At 40.3% G+C, this 17,095-nt stretch overlaps 1 protein-coding gene across 1 annotated transcript in view; it reads right to left on the bottom strand.

The window, feature by feature from the left end:
* Positions 1-17,095, bottom strand: part of pcdh15b (protocadherin-related 15b) — an 831,732-nt gene that overhangs the window by 567,499 nt on the left and 247,138 nt on the right. The window contains exon 8 of the mRNA XM_059948101.1: positions 8,833-9,003. Within this exon, the coding sequence (XP_059804084.1) occupies positions 8,833-9,003 (171 nt within the window). The remainder of the gene's footprint in view (positions 1-8,832; positions 9,004-17,095) is intronic.

The raw sequence follows: 17,095 nt of genomic DNA, 5'->3' as shown, positions 1-17,095 counted from the left end.
CATGTAGGAGACTCTGAAGTCAGCTGGAAGAAGCTTCTATGGTCTGATGAAACCAAAATGGTGAGCGTTTTGGCTAGTAGACTAAATACTATATTATACAGCATCAAAAATGCACTATGAAGCATGGTAGTGGCTTCATTATACTGTGAGGATGCTTCACTACACCAGACACTGGAAGACTTGTGAAGGCAAAGGGTAATACAGGGAATTCCTGGAGGAAAACCAGAGTTTGCAAGAGAACTGTGACTTGGGAGAAGATTTGTTTTCCAGCAAGACAATGACCCCAAGCATAAAGCCAAAGTTACGCAAGAATGGCTTAAAAATAACTTAAGTTAATATCCTGGAGTGGCCAAATCAGAGTCCAGGCCTCAATCCAAATGAGAATTTGTGGCTGGACTTGAAAAGGGCTGTTCACTCACAATCCCCATGCAATCTGACAGGTTAAGCATTTTTTTAAAAAGAATGGGGAAAATTGCAGTCTCCAGATGTGTAAACTGATGGAGACCTATCCACACAGACTCAAGGCTGTAATTGCTGCAAAGGTGTATCTACTAAATACTGACTTGAAGGAAGTGAATACTTATGCAATCAATTATTTTGTGTGTTTATCCTTGTAATTAATTTAGATCACTTTGCAGAGATCTGTTTTCAGTTTGACACAAAATTGCATGACTCTGCAGTGAGTGGTGCGGACAGCCCAGTGCATCTGAAGATGCGAACTTCCACTATTCAGGACATTCACAGAGATAAGTGTGTTAAAAGGGGCCTGAAGGATCTTTGGGGACTCAAGTCACCCCAACCGCAAACCGTTGCAGCTGTTACCATCTGGTAAATGGTACCGCAGCATAAAAGCCAGGACCAACAAGCTCCAGGACAGCTTCTTCCAGCAGGCCACCAGACTGATTAATTCATGCTGATACCATTGTTTTTCTATCCTGTTGAACATATTATTTATTACAAATTGCACATTGTACATTTAGACGGAGACGTAACACAAAGATTTTTACTCCTTATGTATGTGAAGGGTGTAAGTAATAAGGTCAATTCAAGAAGTCTTTTCTGTTGATCTTTGTCAAAAAAGAAAGCCAAATTAAATCCACTATGATTCACTGTTGTAAAACAATAGAACATGAAAACTTTCAAGGGAGGTGAACGCTTTTACAGGCACTGTAAATTTATTCTGCTCTTTAGACAGAAAGTACTGTTGTACTGAAACTGATGTTTTTGACAGTAATCACATACATAATTGTAGATTACAACAGACATCACAAAATAAAAAAAAACAGATGATAATTACATAGTTTGCATATGAAGCCAAACTCAGTGGCATATGGGAAGAATAATCAACAACAATTTAGTCTCATTTGTATTCCTGACTAATATTGAAGACCATAACCATTACCCATGCCAAAGGTAATTTATTAAGCACATGATTGTGGCTGACAGCAGAGTCTTTCATTGTTTCAAATAAATGAAATATTAGTACTTACTCTTTGTTCAGTTTTGTGTGTTAATTTTGTTTCAGCAATAGGTCTATGATAACTATTCTTCAATATATGGGGAATCTGGTATTTGCTTTAGGAGTTAAACTTTTCATTAACAAGAGAAACTCTGCAGATGCTGGAAATCAAAGTAATACACACAAAGTGCTGGAGGAATTTAGCAAGCTAGGCAGCTTCTGTAGAAAACATTAAACAGGGCCAAGACCTTTCAGTGGGTCTGGAAAAAGGAGATTAGAAGTCAGAGTAAGAAGGAGGGGGGGGAGGGGAGGAAGAAGTACAAGGTGGTAGGTAATTGGTGAGACTGGGAGAGGGGTAGGGGTGAAGTAAAGAGCTGGGACGTCGATTGGAGAAAGAGAAGGCTGCAGAAGGGGAAATTTTACAGGAGTGGACAGAAGGGAATGGAAGAAAGGAAAGAGAAAGGAGCACCAGAGGGATGTAATAGGCAGGAAAGGAGATAAGATAAGAGATGGAAATGGGAATAGGGAATGGTGAAGGAAAGGGGGGGGGGGCAGTTACCGGAAATTTGAGAGATCGACATTCATGCTATCAAGTTGGAGGCCACCCATGCGGAATAGAAGGTCCTGCTCCTCCAATCTAAGTGTGGCCTCATTGCGGCAGCGGAGGAGGCCATGGACTGATGTGTCGGAATAGGAAAGGGAACTAGATTTGAAATGTGTGGCCACTGGGAGATCCCGTTTTTCCTGGTGGATGGAGCATAGGTGCTTGGCAAAGCGTTCTCCCAATCTACGTTGGGTGTCACCAATATACTGCAGGCCACACTGGATATAGTAGATGACATCAACAGACTCACAGATGAAGTGTTGTCATTCATGGCTTTAACAGCAACTCCTGCACTGAGAACGTGAGGCTCAGAGTGAGATTGTTTCTAGCTCCTGCACATTAACTATCACTTAAAAAAACATATACAGACACACACATATTTTGCTGTTACATACAGGCATTGCAAATAGCAAGTGATGTGTAGTTTCCTTCAAACAGCCTGAGCTAATCAATGGAAAAGCAGTGTCATTTGGAGCTTTGCGTAAGGACAAACTCACTGTTCCTAGATTAAATAGCTCACTGCTCCTAGATTAATGCAACAAGAAGCCACTGTCAGTACAGTGCAGCTTGTGATATATTCAAGGAATTGGCTGAAAATTTATAGTTTTTACTTAGGAAGAAATAAACTTCGATAAGACTGAATGCAGGTGGTGGGATGAACAACAGAATAGCCTTCTCAATATGGCTGCTTGGAGTATTTGTTAAAACAAATAAATAAATACCCTTCAAAAAGATGTTCCAAAATGCAGGCTATAAATTTGAATCCAATCCTATAAAGCTTTCACAAGTGCTGATACACAGGAGTTATCAGTTGTTTTGGCTTGTTTTAACAGATGGATGAAGCTCAAAGGATGTTCAGAGATCTGAATTGAAGCCCAAAGGTCGATTGGAAGTCCAGTTGAGGTCTGATGGCCAGAGCGTGGGACTTTGAAACTCTGTAAGTTTACTGGGAAAGTAGAGTCACAGTGTCTGCAATTCCATGACTCTACTTGAGGTTGGAATCTGAAGAAGATGGCCAGTACTGTGGTTAGAGGGCTGAATGTGTGTTTGGTTTGATGAATTATTCACATTGCAATTTGCAGCCCGTAATTTCCCTTTAAGTAATGTACTTTTGAACTGTCTTGAAGAACTACCAATTTCACTATCTTCTGAAGGACACAGTGGACTTAATACTCAAGAATGCAGGATTGGCACCTTTATGTGGATGAAGGAACATTGCCAAGGTCATTGGAGAGCGAGGAGTGGAGGACTGTAAGCTAGACTGAAATGCAGAGGAAGGAAACATCCTCTACCCGGCTTCATGTTAGCAATGCACAATCACCGGAGAATAAGAGTGAGGACCTAAGGGCAAGAATGCTGTATCAGAGGGAAATGAGAAATTGCTGTGTTCTGCATTTCAGGGAGGCCTGGCTCACTCCGGATATGCTAGATACGTTGGTAAGACCTGACGGCTTCTCAATACGCAGATTTGACCAGTCTGCTGATTCGGAGAAGGCAAAAGTTGGTGGTCTGTGTATTATGGTGGTTGTGGTACTCAGCCGTGGTCTTGTCACACTGCTGTTTCCATGGCCTGCAGCATTTAGTGATTAACTGGCAGTTTCACTTACCAAGAGAGTTTTCCTTAATGACCCTGACTGCTGTTTATTCACTCCCAAAGGCTGACTTCATGCAGGCACTTGAGGTATTGAATGCTGCCATCAGCAAGCAAGAAACAGCCTAGCCCAACGCCTTTCAAATCATTATCAGGGACTTCTACTGAGCTTGTTTGAAGAAATCTCTGCCCAATTATCATTAACAAATAATCTGCAGCACCAGAGGTCCTAACACACTTGACCACTGCTTTATTATGATTAAGAATGTATTTTGGGAAATCTGATTACTTGGCTGTCTTTCTCCTACCTGTTATAAGCAGAGGTTAAAGCGCAAGGCTCCAGAGATAAGCAGAAATAAAGAGGTGGTTGTGTGAGGCAGAGGAGCAGCTACAGAATTGTTTTAAGTTCATGGAGTGGCCCACTTTTAAGGAGCCATAAGAGGATTTGAATAAAAACACCACAGTTGTCACAAACTTTATAAAGACAGTGTAGATGAGTGTGTCCCCACAAAATCCTTCAGAGTCTTCCCCAACCAGAAGCTCTGGGTGAACCATGAGATCCACAGTCTGCTGAGGGTCAGTGGCATTCAAGTCTGGTGACCAAGTAAGATACAAGCGATCCAGATATGACTTCTAGAAAGCCATCTCATTTGTGTAGTGTCAATTTTGGACCAAACTTGAATCACGGAAGGATCCTAGACAGCTGTGGCAGGAGTTACATGTTATCACCTTCTACAAAGTTAAACCAAGCGACATAGGTGATAACAAGGTTTTGCTCCCAGATGAGTTCAGTGCCTTCCGTGTTCAGTTTAACTGTAAAAACATGGAAAAATCCTCATGAACTCCCACAGTCTCTGATGACCCTATGATTTTAGTCTCTGAAGCTGACGTGAGTGCAGCCTTCAGGAGGGTGAAACCATGGAAAGCATCCAGACCAGATTGGGTACCTGGCTGAGTATTAAAGACCTGTGCTGATCAACAGGCTGGAGTCTTTAACTTTAACCTCTTGCTTTGGCAGCCTGAGATACACACCTGTTTCAAGCAAGCTTGAATTATATTGGTGCCTATGAAGAACTTGCCTCAGTGACTAGTAGCACTTACATGCAGTGCTATTAAGTGCTTTGAGAGGTTGGTGCTGAAACATACCAACTCCTGCCTGAGAAACGACTTGGATCCACTCCAATTTGCCTACCATCACAACAGGTCCCCAGCAATGCCATTTCATTAGCTCTTCATTCAACCCTGGAATATCTGCACATTGAAGATGTCTTACATCAGGGTGCTCTTCATCAATTATAGTTTGGCATTCAATACCATCACTCCCTCAGAACTAATGAATAAACAATCTAGATCCTGTCCTCAATACCTCCTTGTGCAATTGGATCTTCGGCTTCCTCTCCTTCAGACCCCAGTGAGTTTCGATTGGTATAAGTTTCTCCTCCACAATCCCCATCGGCACAGGTGCACCACAAGGTTGTGTGCTTAGCCCCCCCCCCCACTCTACTTGCTTATCACTGTGATGCTAAGCACAGCTCCAATAAAACATTTAAGTTTGCTGTCATTGGCTGAATCAACGCTGGTGACAAATCGTCATAAAAGAGGGAGATTGAAAATCCGGCTGAGTGCTGCTACACTAACAACTACAAACAGATTATTGACTTCAAAAGGAGGTAATCAAAGGTCCACATGCTCTCATCAGGGGAACTGAGATAGAAACGGTAAGCAACTTTAAATTTCTCAGTGGTATCATTTCTGAGGATCTGTCCTGGGTCCTGAACATTAGTGCCATCATGAAGAAAGCATGGCAGTGCCTCGTCTTCCTTAGAAGTTTGCGAAGATTCAGTACGGTATCTAATCTTTTAACAAACTTCTTTAGATGTGTGGTCGGAAGTGTATTGATTGGTTGCATCACAGTTTGCTATGGAAACACCAATGCCCAGGAAATGAAAAGCCTACTAAAGTAGCTCAGTCCATCGTGGGTAAAGCCGACCCACTTTGAACTTCGGTAGGAAGGAACAGGGCTTGTTTTGATCTTGTTGCTTTGCTGTGTTCTGTTTTCTTCTGCTGAGCACAGTGGACATGCTATGTTGGTGCTGGAATATGTGCTAACAATTGCAGGCTTCCCCCCCAGGATATCCTTCATGTGTTGGTTAAAACAAATGATGAACTTTACTGAACATTTCAATATACATGTGACAAATACACGTAAATCTGAATTTAAATGCTATTATTTCCTCAACTAACATGTACCTTTTGTAATGATCAAAATTGCATCAATCAGCTGGACAGGCAGCAACCCGGCAGTAAAGGAGGAGAGTTTAATTACTGTTTGTTCACACCAGCAGGAAAGGAGTGTAGGAAGAGTGTTAGGTTAAATTTTGCAACCTCCACTACTTGTGGCTGTGGGTTTTTACCTTAAAGCAAGACCTCTCACACGCTTAATTGCAACAGTTTTGGCAAGGCCCACAGTCAGGCACAGAGAAAGCATGAACTGATCATTCACCATCAGATGTTGGCAAATGCACTACAGTCATCTGAGTGATGGTTTGTTCTCTCAGAGTTGTATCTAAGGAGTCACTGGCAGACCAAACCTTGGGGTATAGAGCACATTGAGTTTAACTTGTAGCAGGGCAAGGTACAAAGAAAGTGAAGGGTGTGCTAGTGACAGCCTTTACATTGAGATTACTGTTATATCTCAACCTCAAATAAAGACATTTCCATCCAGAATAAGGAATTATTGTTTGTTCTCATTTACAGATAAAATCACGTCTGCACAGTGGTGGTAATCAATTTACCTGTTTATATTAATAGATAGAACAGGGAAGACTGTGGTTTATACAAGAGTGATCATTGTTAAAGATTTTTAGCTTAATTTGCTTTCCAAAGAAAACTGCAACAACACAAAGAAACTGCGTATCTGCTTTGCAATATGCATTTTACTTGCATACCACAGTGTAGGTTGTTACATTCCCCTAAACAATGCTAGATTAAGTAAGGAACGCAATAATGATGATCATAAAATAGTGCATGCTAGATATGCTAACAGCTGAAGGTCAAATAATTTGTACTGAATTATCCTACAAGCCAGAAAAATACTACAGGTACTGAGAGCCAACCATGGACAAGATAGCGGCCACGTCTGTCCATGGTGGACATATTTGGAATTGTTAATGCCTCTCAATTTCATTAGTAAACATGGTCAACAATGTTATAGAAAATGTTATTGAGAAGGTAGTAAAGTTGAAATAACGAAAATTTTATTCTTTCATCATTTTAAGTAACATGAAGTTCAAACCAAGAGGACAGCATGGGCAAAACTGGAGAGATTAAGATCAAGAACAAATGTTTGTAACTGAGCTAACAGGAAATTTGGCAGATCAAATTTTAACAATTCTATTGCAGATATGTCCCTTGAGGTCCTAATTTATTTTCATTTATAGATTTAACATAAACTTTTTTCGATTTTTTTCTGCTATTGTCGAAGTGGGAACATTAGTTTCACATCTCCTGCCTATGATTCACTGAATATTATGGATAGGATATCATAGATCAGGAGAGAAATATTTTTGCTGAACAGCAGCAGTGAAGTAGAAAATCTTAGTGGAGGCAGAGTTAAGATGGCATTAAATGGCGACTCCTTTGCTTGCATCTTTGGAAACAGCTCAATTTCCATCTTTAATATCTTCATTTATCCTTTTCAGGATTCTTTTGAAGACCCTGACCTGGAGTTACATGCAGATTTCAGTTCTTTGTGGGAATGGGACCTGTTCTTGGGGTTTCAGGACCGGTCGTTGTTGTTCGGCACGCCAAGGGCTCGGCCTAAGAGTCGGCCTAGTGTTTGGAAGATCTTGGGGTTCTGGAGACGGGTGGATCGAGGGTTGGTGTCATGGCAGGAGACTCATGAGTCATCCAGGAGGCCGGAAAATCTTTCGCTGTGGGCCCGAAGACCCGAGATCTTTGCAATCTTCAGGCACAGAGCTCATAAAAAGCAACAAAATGGACTTTTTAACATCGTAAACAAGCAGGTTGTTGTTATGTCTGCCACTCAGTGTGAAAATGGGGGACACCTCCCTCTCCCTTATTAGGGAGAGAGAGAACCTGCGGTTTGTGAAATGCGATAGTCTTTGGTGTAATTGCAAGGTCTGTGTTTTTGCTATCTCCAAGCTCATGCTTGTGCTGAGTAGGCGGTGTGCATTTTTGACAGGGATGGGAGGGGGTATTGTTGCCTTGCTGTCGCTTACGCACAGAAGGTGGAGAGCTGAGTGGACTTTGGGGTTCTCACGTTTAACTGTCGTTCATTCTTTGGGGCACTTCTCTGTTTTCATGGATGTTTTGAGAAGAAAAAGCAATTCAGGATGTATATTGTATACATTTCTTTGACAGTAAATTGGACCTTTGAACCTTTGAACTTTTGAAAATCCGAATTGTTTTTGAAGTGGAGGTCCTGCATAACAGATACCGATGACATTACCAGTCATCATGGTCTGAACATTTTATTGCAAAGTGAAGTATTTTCACAGAATCCACAACTAAAATTGATCTAAAAACATGGACAATTTAATTACTACATCTGTTCACAGTAATCCAAAGCAGATTTGAATTGTTAATGTCCCTCAATTTCATTAGCATTAATGGTCAACAATGTTAGAAATTACTAAATAGATTTGGGTCCTCTGCTTGAATCAGAATCAGTTTTATCATCAGGGTCTTATATGAAATTTGCTGTTTTGTGACAGTACACTGCAGTGCAAAGATATAACATTACCATAAATTACAAAATAAATGGAAAAGTGCAAAGGAAAAATTACACATAAAGTACTGGGGAACTCAACACCAGTTTTCAATGCTATAGTACCATATTGAGGCTCCCAGACTATTTTATGACAATTAGTATGCATTTTAACTATAAATATGTGATACATCAATGGTATGACCCTTGACTAAGTTGAACTTACCTGTATTACTTAAAGTGGTTCATTCCCCCTGAGCCACTTCCAGGAATTAAAGCAGTGAAGATTCCAACAGTATAATAATTTTTTTTTCCTTAAGTGCAATTTCTTGCTTTCTAATCTATACTATTAACATCCTCAGTACTCAAAGTAGTTTGCTAGCATTTATGATACCATTATAATGCAGAGAATGACAGATAATATGCAACTAGCAGCAGCATGTACCTACCGGATCTGTCAGCTCAGGCAAACTGGCCCTGTATGTAAGGGGTCGGCAATCCCTTGTGTTATTGACCAGTTCACATGGAAGGAACTTTGGGCCAAGATCATCTCCATCCAATACATCGACTGTTAGCGTAGTTGTGCTGGTTCTTCTGTTCCGTGGATTTGGAGCTCGGTCCTGTGAGTCAAATGAGAAAAAGATTTGAATGTGTTACTTAAATTTAGATAAAATGTATGCCATTGAAACAAGGCAATGGGGCAACTGGCCTGTGCTGTTGTTTACCTTTACATGGTCTTCCCCCTCAAGTAACTATCAGCATGATCTACTTCTTTCATCATCTTGCATTTGCCTGACATGTTCTTGTTATCTTCCTTAATTATTCCTAGTGAAAGCACGTTCTGAACTGGCATATGTTACATTTCAAAATACTTATTATCACTGAGTACTTCTGCAGCAAAATGGCTTTGGAGTTACTGCTAGAATGATTATCAGTAGCATCCACTTTCAGTGCATACAAAACTGATGGCAATGTTTGGAGTATGCACAAGTCTAGTCAAAGAGATAAATCCAGCAGTAGCTGTCAGTGAGTCAGTGCTCCTCCACAGACTTAATTGTTTTGCTAACTCTTTCAGTAATCTGAGAATTTACAATATTAAGAACTGTTCTTACAATAGAAAAAAAACTTGGGAGTATTCCACTTAATTGCAAAAGTTTGGAATGTAATTACTACTCAAAATCTGGCTAGTTCTTAAAAAAGATGAGAATATGAGGATTGTAATTTCCTCAGAAAAATATTTTTTATTTTGTATTTTTAAAGTTCTTTGTTTCATCTGATCACAAATATATAAGTAACATTTATATTTGTTAAATAGAAATTAAATAAAATATAAGAAAACATGGTTAGATGCTCACTTCAACTTTGGAAAAACATTCCGAATAAGAGAAAAATTATGCTTTTTCCTTCCTGGTTTGAAATCTGTGGGGAATCATCTGTGAAAAATTGGCTGCTAATCTAAGCTGATGACAACACTCTTTCTGGATGTCAGGAAGAGCCATGAATTGATGCCCAATGGTTGGAAGAGGGAAGACCAAATTATGAAGGTTGCTGTAGCTCTGCTACAGTTAATAAGCCACACATACTGTATTTTTGTTTCAACACCCTCCAAAAAAATTTCTGCTGACACCTTATAGACATGTGATATTTTGCTCAGCTAGCTAGTGTAGTTCCAAATCTCTTTGTCAATTGTGTTAATTCTGACTTACTTCTTCTTCATGCTGTGAGATGTAATTAAAGCAAGAATAAAAACTCACTATTAGTTAAATGCAACCAAACTAAAGTGAAACAAATCAAAATTTTATCTTCTATAATTGCCATGATAATCACTGTCAACTAAACCTGCTGTATCTTTTATCCTTGTGCCTTTAAATATAACCCTTGAGTTGTTTCAGTCCCTTGTGTAAATTAGCCTTTTCTCCTCCCAAATATCCATTCACAAAATCCTTCAATTATATCAGAAATCTGCTTAGGAGAGCTAAACCTCTAATCTAACTTTTGGCCATAGTTTGATGCTTGTCATCCACTTCAAGCCCCAAAAGATTCATGATTTAACTTGAAATTAGTGGCAATTGTGTAACATTAAAAGCAACACAAAGGGTATGATGTTTTTGGTCTGAGCAAGCTGAACACAGAGCCTCTATCAATTTTTCCTCTATCTAACCCAGCTGCCAAAGGAGAAGTATTCTGTGCCCAATAACACCTGTCCAATTTGCAAAGTTCAAAGTAAATTTATTATCAAATTACATGTATGTCACCATATCCTACCCTGAGATTTATTTCCTTGCAGGCATTCACAGTATATCAAAGCAAAGCAATAGAATCAATGAAGATCAACATACAAATTCTGGAAAATAACCAGAATTTTCCAAACCAAATTGCAAAAAAAGTAAACATAACTAAGTAGGTAATATTGAGGACATGACTCCTTGAAAATGAGGGTTATAGACCCAGATTAGTATTGAGATGAGTGAAGATATCTGCGCTGGTTCAGGATCCTCATTGTTGAAGGGTGATAGCTGTTTCTGAACTTGCTGCTGTGAGACTTAAGGGCCTTGTACCTCCTTCCTGATGGCAGCAGCAAGAAGAGAACATGGCATGAATGGTGAAAGACCTTGGTAATGGATGCTGCTTTCTTGTGGCAGTGCTTCTTGTCAATGTGCTTGATGGTGGGGAGGGCTTTTCCTGTGATGGACTGAGCTGTATCCATCAGTTTTTTTACAGTTTTCCTTTCCTGGGCATTGGTGTCTCCATATCAGGCTGTGATGCAACCAGGCAGATCTAAATATGCATATTGATAGACAAGTCAAAGAGTGACACACCCTTTAATAATATCTATAGATAGTTTCAGAACAGCTAGGAACCTAAAATGAGCATGGAAGGCTTTGAAAAACTATCTCAAGAGCTAATAGATCAGAATTTTGGAAGTGAAACAGAGAAAAGGAGATTTGGAAGAAGAGTGGGTAGTGAGGTTTTATGATTATTGTCACCATAAACTAGCTAAATCTAATGGGCTGATTCTCTGTTATAATTTCTATGCAATCTGCCCCAGCTTGCTATGGAAATAGGCAGAATGATAATTCAGCATTGACTAAATGAACCAAAGGGTCCATTTCTATTTTATAGTACTCTACGGCTCTATGACAACGATGAGTTGCAATCAATTCAAATCATGCCTCAAAATTAGTATTAGCTGTGTACACCATTCAGCATATGATACTTGTTCCCTTTCTCAGTGTTATTCTTAGGAGCAACAATGATAAATCTATTTCTCCATATGAACCAGACTAATTCTCTTCAGATAAGGGAATGCACTGCAAGACAATGTCAAAGTTGTAAGAAAAGCAGAGGGTCACATCCTGTAGAACATCTAATTCAACATTGGACAGCAAATGAGTTCAGTATTCCTGCTCATTGAGGTGTGACTGAGAGCCTTCCATATTTTTTGAATGATGATCAAACTAGGAAGGTTTTATTGTTCAATCAGAAATTAGATTTTATTCCAAAATATGGTTCCATACCACGATTATCCCCCGTGCTTCTGCAATATTGGGAGATGCAAGGGTTAAACTGTGCACCTGTCTTAGGTTGACTCACATTTCTCATAGGACAGGCATTTGGTCAACAGTTCCTATATGGCATAAAACTAGCTTTTTCTCAGGGGATGGACTAATGCCTTGAAAATTAGGCAATCCTTCATCGGTGCAATGAACAGCTTTGACTATTGTGACAAAAATACATCTTTGCCAAGGCAGGTAGTTTGATTTTATAACACTTTCAGACATAGAAGCAGACTTAGGCAATTCAGTTCTTAATAATGAAACAAAAATTCTTGGAATTTGGAAGGCAAAGGGTGAATTGTTTGGTATTTTCAAGAAATTAACCATAACTAACTGCATAAAATTGAAAAAGAACTATTTTAACAAATGAGGGAGTCTGGCAGCAAAGGAGCACATGGCTTAACTACGAGCACTGAGCTTTTTGGAGTGATATCAGGAAATGTTTTTTGTATGCACTCTGTGCTAGAAATTTCAAATTAACTTAGGCATTTAGCAATTGTTTATATTTAAGTGTGAGACTGGCAGAGTTTAGCTGACCAAAACCACTGAGGGAGATGAGGAAAAGTTGAGTTTATTGAGGTAAGTCACAGATTGTACACAATCTTATTTATTAGCAGAATTAACTCGAGGCTAAATGCCACTTCCCTGTTATTTTAAACGTAATGTTAATTCAGATTTGGATGAATGGATTTTTAATGTCTTAAATGCAAAGTGAAACAATCTCTTCAAAACACCTATTTCCAATTTTAACAGAGGCAGAACAAAATAACAATTTACTCATGGAAACAGGTCTGGTCATTCAAACATGATGATGATTCTGCCTACCATCATCTTCACAGGTGTTATATTTTTAACGACAGTTGACTAGTTTGTTGCAAGATGGAAAACACAATGATAGGCAGAAGAGCTAACCTTAAGAAAGATGAATGTTTGTGGTGCAGAAAGAGGAAAGCTGATCCACAGGAAACCCTTACTATCAGTCAGCCTCATCCCAGCAATCTATCGCTTCCTCCCATGAACACCCTCGGTACCTTACCCTCAATTCTAAACACTCCTAACCTCTTCTGCATTGAGGATTGCCTCAAACCTGTCTCAGTGTATCCATCTGGTTTTGCAATTTTTAAAGCAGCCATTAAGTCCTTCTGTTCAAAAGGCCTCAATCACAATATCAGCCAGCCTGTCTGTACGTGGGAACCTTCCAGCAAAATCATAGAATGACAATATGTAACAATTGCAGCTTACATAATATTGTACATCCTCCCTTTAAGAACTGCAGGACAGAAGAATATGTTCTTGTACATTGTGATTATCATTACTGCATAGAGACTTCCAGTGACCTTTTACCTCTGTAGACAAACCCACTGTGAGAACGGAGATGCAGGACACTGCAGATGCTGAATAATGAAGCAAGAAAGAAACAAAATGCTGGAGGACATGTGATGAGGATATTAGGAGAATTCAGGGTGACTTGGATAGGCTGGGTGAGTGGGCAGATACTTGGCAGATGACGCTTAATGTGAATAAGTGTGAGGTTATCCACTTTGGGAGTAAGAACAGGAAGGCAGGTTATTATCTGAATGGTGTAGAGTTAGGTAAGGGAGAAATACAAAGAGATCTAGGAGTCCTTGTTCATCAGTTACTGAAGGTGAATGAGCAAGTGCAGCAGGCAGTGAAGAAGGCTAATGGAATTTTGGCCTTTATTACAAAGGGAATTGAGTACAAGAGCAAGAAAATCCTTTTGCATTTGTACAGGGCCCTGGTGAGACCACACCTGGAGTATTGTGTGCAGTTTTGGTCTCCAGGGTTAAGGAAGAACATCCTGGCTATAGAGGAAGTGCAGCGTAGATTCACAAGGTTAATTCGTGGGATGTCCGGACTGTCTTACGCAGAGAGGTTAGAGAGACTGGGCTTGTACACGCTGGAATTAAGGAGATTGAGAGGGGATCTGATTGCAACATATAAGAATAATCGGGATATCAAATTATAGGGATTGGACAAGATAGAGGCAAGAAATATGTTCTAGATGCTGGGAGCGTCCAGTACCAGAGGGCATGGTTTGAGAATAAGGGGTAGGTCATTTAGGACAGAGTTAAGGAAAAACGTCTTCTCCCAGAAAGTTGTGGGGGTCTGGAATGCACTGCCTCGGAAGGTAGTGGAGACCAATTCTCTGGATGCTTTCAAGAAGGAGCAAGATAGGTATCATATGGATAGGGGAATCAAGGGATATGGAGACAAGGCAGGAACCGGGTATTGATAGTAGATGATCAGCCATGATCTCAGAATGGCGGTGCAGGCTCGAAGGGCCAAATGGTCTACTTCTGCACCTATTGTCTATAACTCAGCAAGTTAACCAGCATTACTGAAGTGAAATAAGAGAGATGCTCCACTCCTGACCCCTCCCGTATACCCAGACCTCCTCCCTTATATGGTTCCATGCTCTAGCTTCCTTTCGTTATCAGATTTTACCATGCTCAGCTGTTTGTTGCCTCCACCAATCACCCAACCTCTATTTCCACCCTCTCCTCTTCCACCTGCCTATCAACACCCTTCTGACCCACCTGCACTTGCACCTAACAATTGCCAGCTGCTGCTCCAACCCTTCCTTCCCAGCTTTTTATACCGGCTATCTTCCCTCTGTCTTTCAGTGCGGATGAACCATCTCAACCTGAAATGTCAACTGTCTATTTCCCTCTACAGATGCCACCCAACCCGCTGAGTTTTTCCAACACTTTGTTTTTTTGCTCCGCTGTAAGAAATACTGCTTTGCACAATTAATGCCCTTTAATGAATATATTTCCATCTGTCTGCCAGTAGACAAATGGCAGAAAGAAACTGTGATATGGTGACTGAAGTGTTGGCTGATGAAGCAATGAAATTTAGACTTTGGGGCTTGAGACCATATGGTAGGTGCGAGAGATCCCATTCTTTGCTATATGTGGGTGTGTGCCAAGAGATAGCAATACTGTGATTCAGTTAAGTGAGAGTGCATAATGATTAACGATGCCAGAGCAGATGTACTTCCAGACAGTTAACCTGCTAAAAGAATGGAGCAACAGAGAAATAGTTTGTATTCTGGATGTGTGAGATAAACTGGAACCGACGAATGTTATTCTATTTTACTGGTCAAATGGTGAAAATCCTGTACTGTACCATGTTGCTTTCAAATGTGTCCCTGGAGGGAATGCATTATGTTCAGGCACATTGTAATCTGCTGAAAAATGGAATAGTTGTCTAGCATCGGATCTTTATAGAAAATCAAAAAATGGGAAGAACATTTTAATACTTCTTAATGAAGCGAATATTGTGAGCAGATAATTGCAGTTTTGAGGAAACAGCTACTACACAAAGCCAGATTAACCTAAGCAAAGTACATTGATACATACATAGCCACGGAAACACGGTAGAGATGGATGACCAGGTGCTAAATATGGTGAGAAATAGGTACATAATGCAGTTCAATACATGGGTAAACAGCTGATATAGGAGGGAGAGCTTCTCAGATTTATGGACTTGCTGCCAGCTGGGATGTGTACAAACATGATGGTGTGCATTTGAACTGTAGTTTTCTACTATTGAAAATAGTTTTCTACTATTTTTCAGGAAGGTTAAACTAGAGTGACAGGGAGATAGGACCAACAGCAGCAGGGTAACAAGTGGCAGAGCTGAGGGCAACAAAGATGGTGTGATAAGTAAGACTGAAAGGAAGTACAGTCGGCCCTCCTTATCCGTGAGGGATTGGTTCCGGGACCCAGTCCCTTACGAACCTGTTTCAGTGCGGTGGGTTTTAGGTAAGCGGAACCCCTGACCTTACTTAACTTGTCTCAGAGTGATGTTCTTCAGGACCCGGCGGAGCTCTGAATCCGCAGTGTTTCTGTTCACGAAAATAATCGTGATCACGATTGAAAATAAAATGGAAATAATAAAGTGATTGGAAAGAGTTGAAGCGCCACTGGTCATTGGAAAAGCATTCGGCTACAGTCGGTCAATGATCAGAACAATTTTAAAGGATAAAGTGAGAAAGGACCTGCCCTGATGAAAGCTACAATTATTACTAAGCAATGCAATGGTTTAATTATTGAAATACGTACGCTTCTTAAGTGTTTTATATCCATAGAAAGGTAAAATATATACTATTTTCTAAGACATTTAGGCATCCGTCGGTCTCGTGAGACCATGAATTTGAACCTTGGGAAGTTTTCAGGGCACACGCCTGGGCAGGGTTTTATGGGAAACCGGCAGTTGTCCAAGCTGCAAGCCTTCCCCTCTCCATGCCACCGATGTTGTCCAAGGGATGGGCACTAGGACCCAAGCAGCTTGGCACCGGTGTCGTCGCAGAGCAATGTGTTGTTAAGTGCCTTGCTCAAGTACACAAACACGCTGCCTCCGCTGAGGCTCGAACCAGTGACCTTCAGAGTACTAGACCGATGATTTATCCAGTAGGCCACATGCCAACACTTTTTAGGACAAGAATTTGACTAATTGACGCTAAATAATACTGAATGTAGCTGTTCTGACTTACTTAGTAAGAGAACTTCAGATTTTTCTTGATCCTGATCCACGATAAACTACGCACATCCTCCCATATACTTTAAATCATCTCTACATTACTTATAATACCTAATACAATGTAAATGCTATGTAACCAGTTGTTATACTGCATTATTTAGGGAATAATGGCAATAAAAAAGTCTGTAGATGCTCGAACAATGAGTGCTGGAAGAAAACTTCCGGGTTTTCTCGATTCGCGGTTGGTTGAATTCACGCATGCGGAACTCGCGGATATGGAGGGCTGACTGTATAGTGAGGGGCAGGCTGGTAGACGTGATGGGACTGATGGGCTGAAATATGTTTATTTCAAATGTTAGGAGTACTGTAGGTGAGGAGGATGTACTTAGGGCCTGGATCAGTACATGGAACTAAGGCTTTACTGCTATTACAGAGATATGATTATGTGTGGGACAGGACTGGCAGCACAATGTCCCTTGGTTTTGTTGTTTTAAATGTAATGGGTGGTTAAGAGATAAGAGGTGGAGGGGTTGCATGACAGTTAAGGAAGAATGTGACCATAGTACTCAGAGAGAACACACTGGAGGAACTTACTGATCTACCCATCTACATTTTCACCCAAATTGTTGATATATATCACAAACAACAG

This window comes from Hypanus sabinus, chromosome 22 (genome assembly GCF_030144855.1).
Source record: "Hypanus sabinus isolate sHypSab1 chromosome 22, sHypSab1.hap1, whole genome shotgun sequence".
NCBI lineage: Eukaryota > Metazoa > Chordata > Chondrichthyes > Myliobatiformes > Dasyatidae > Hypanus > Hypanus sabinus.
This window is presented reverse-complemented; position numbering and strand designations above follow the sequence as displayed.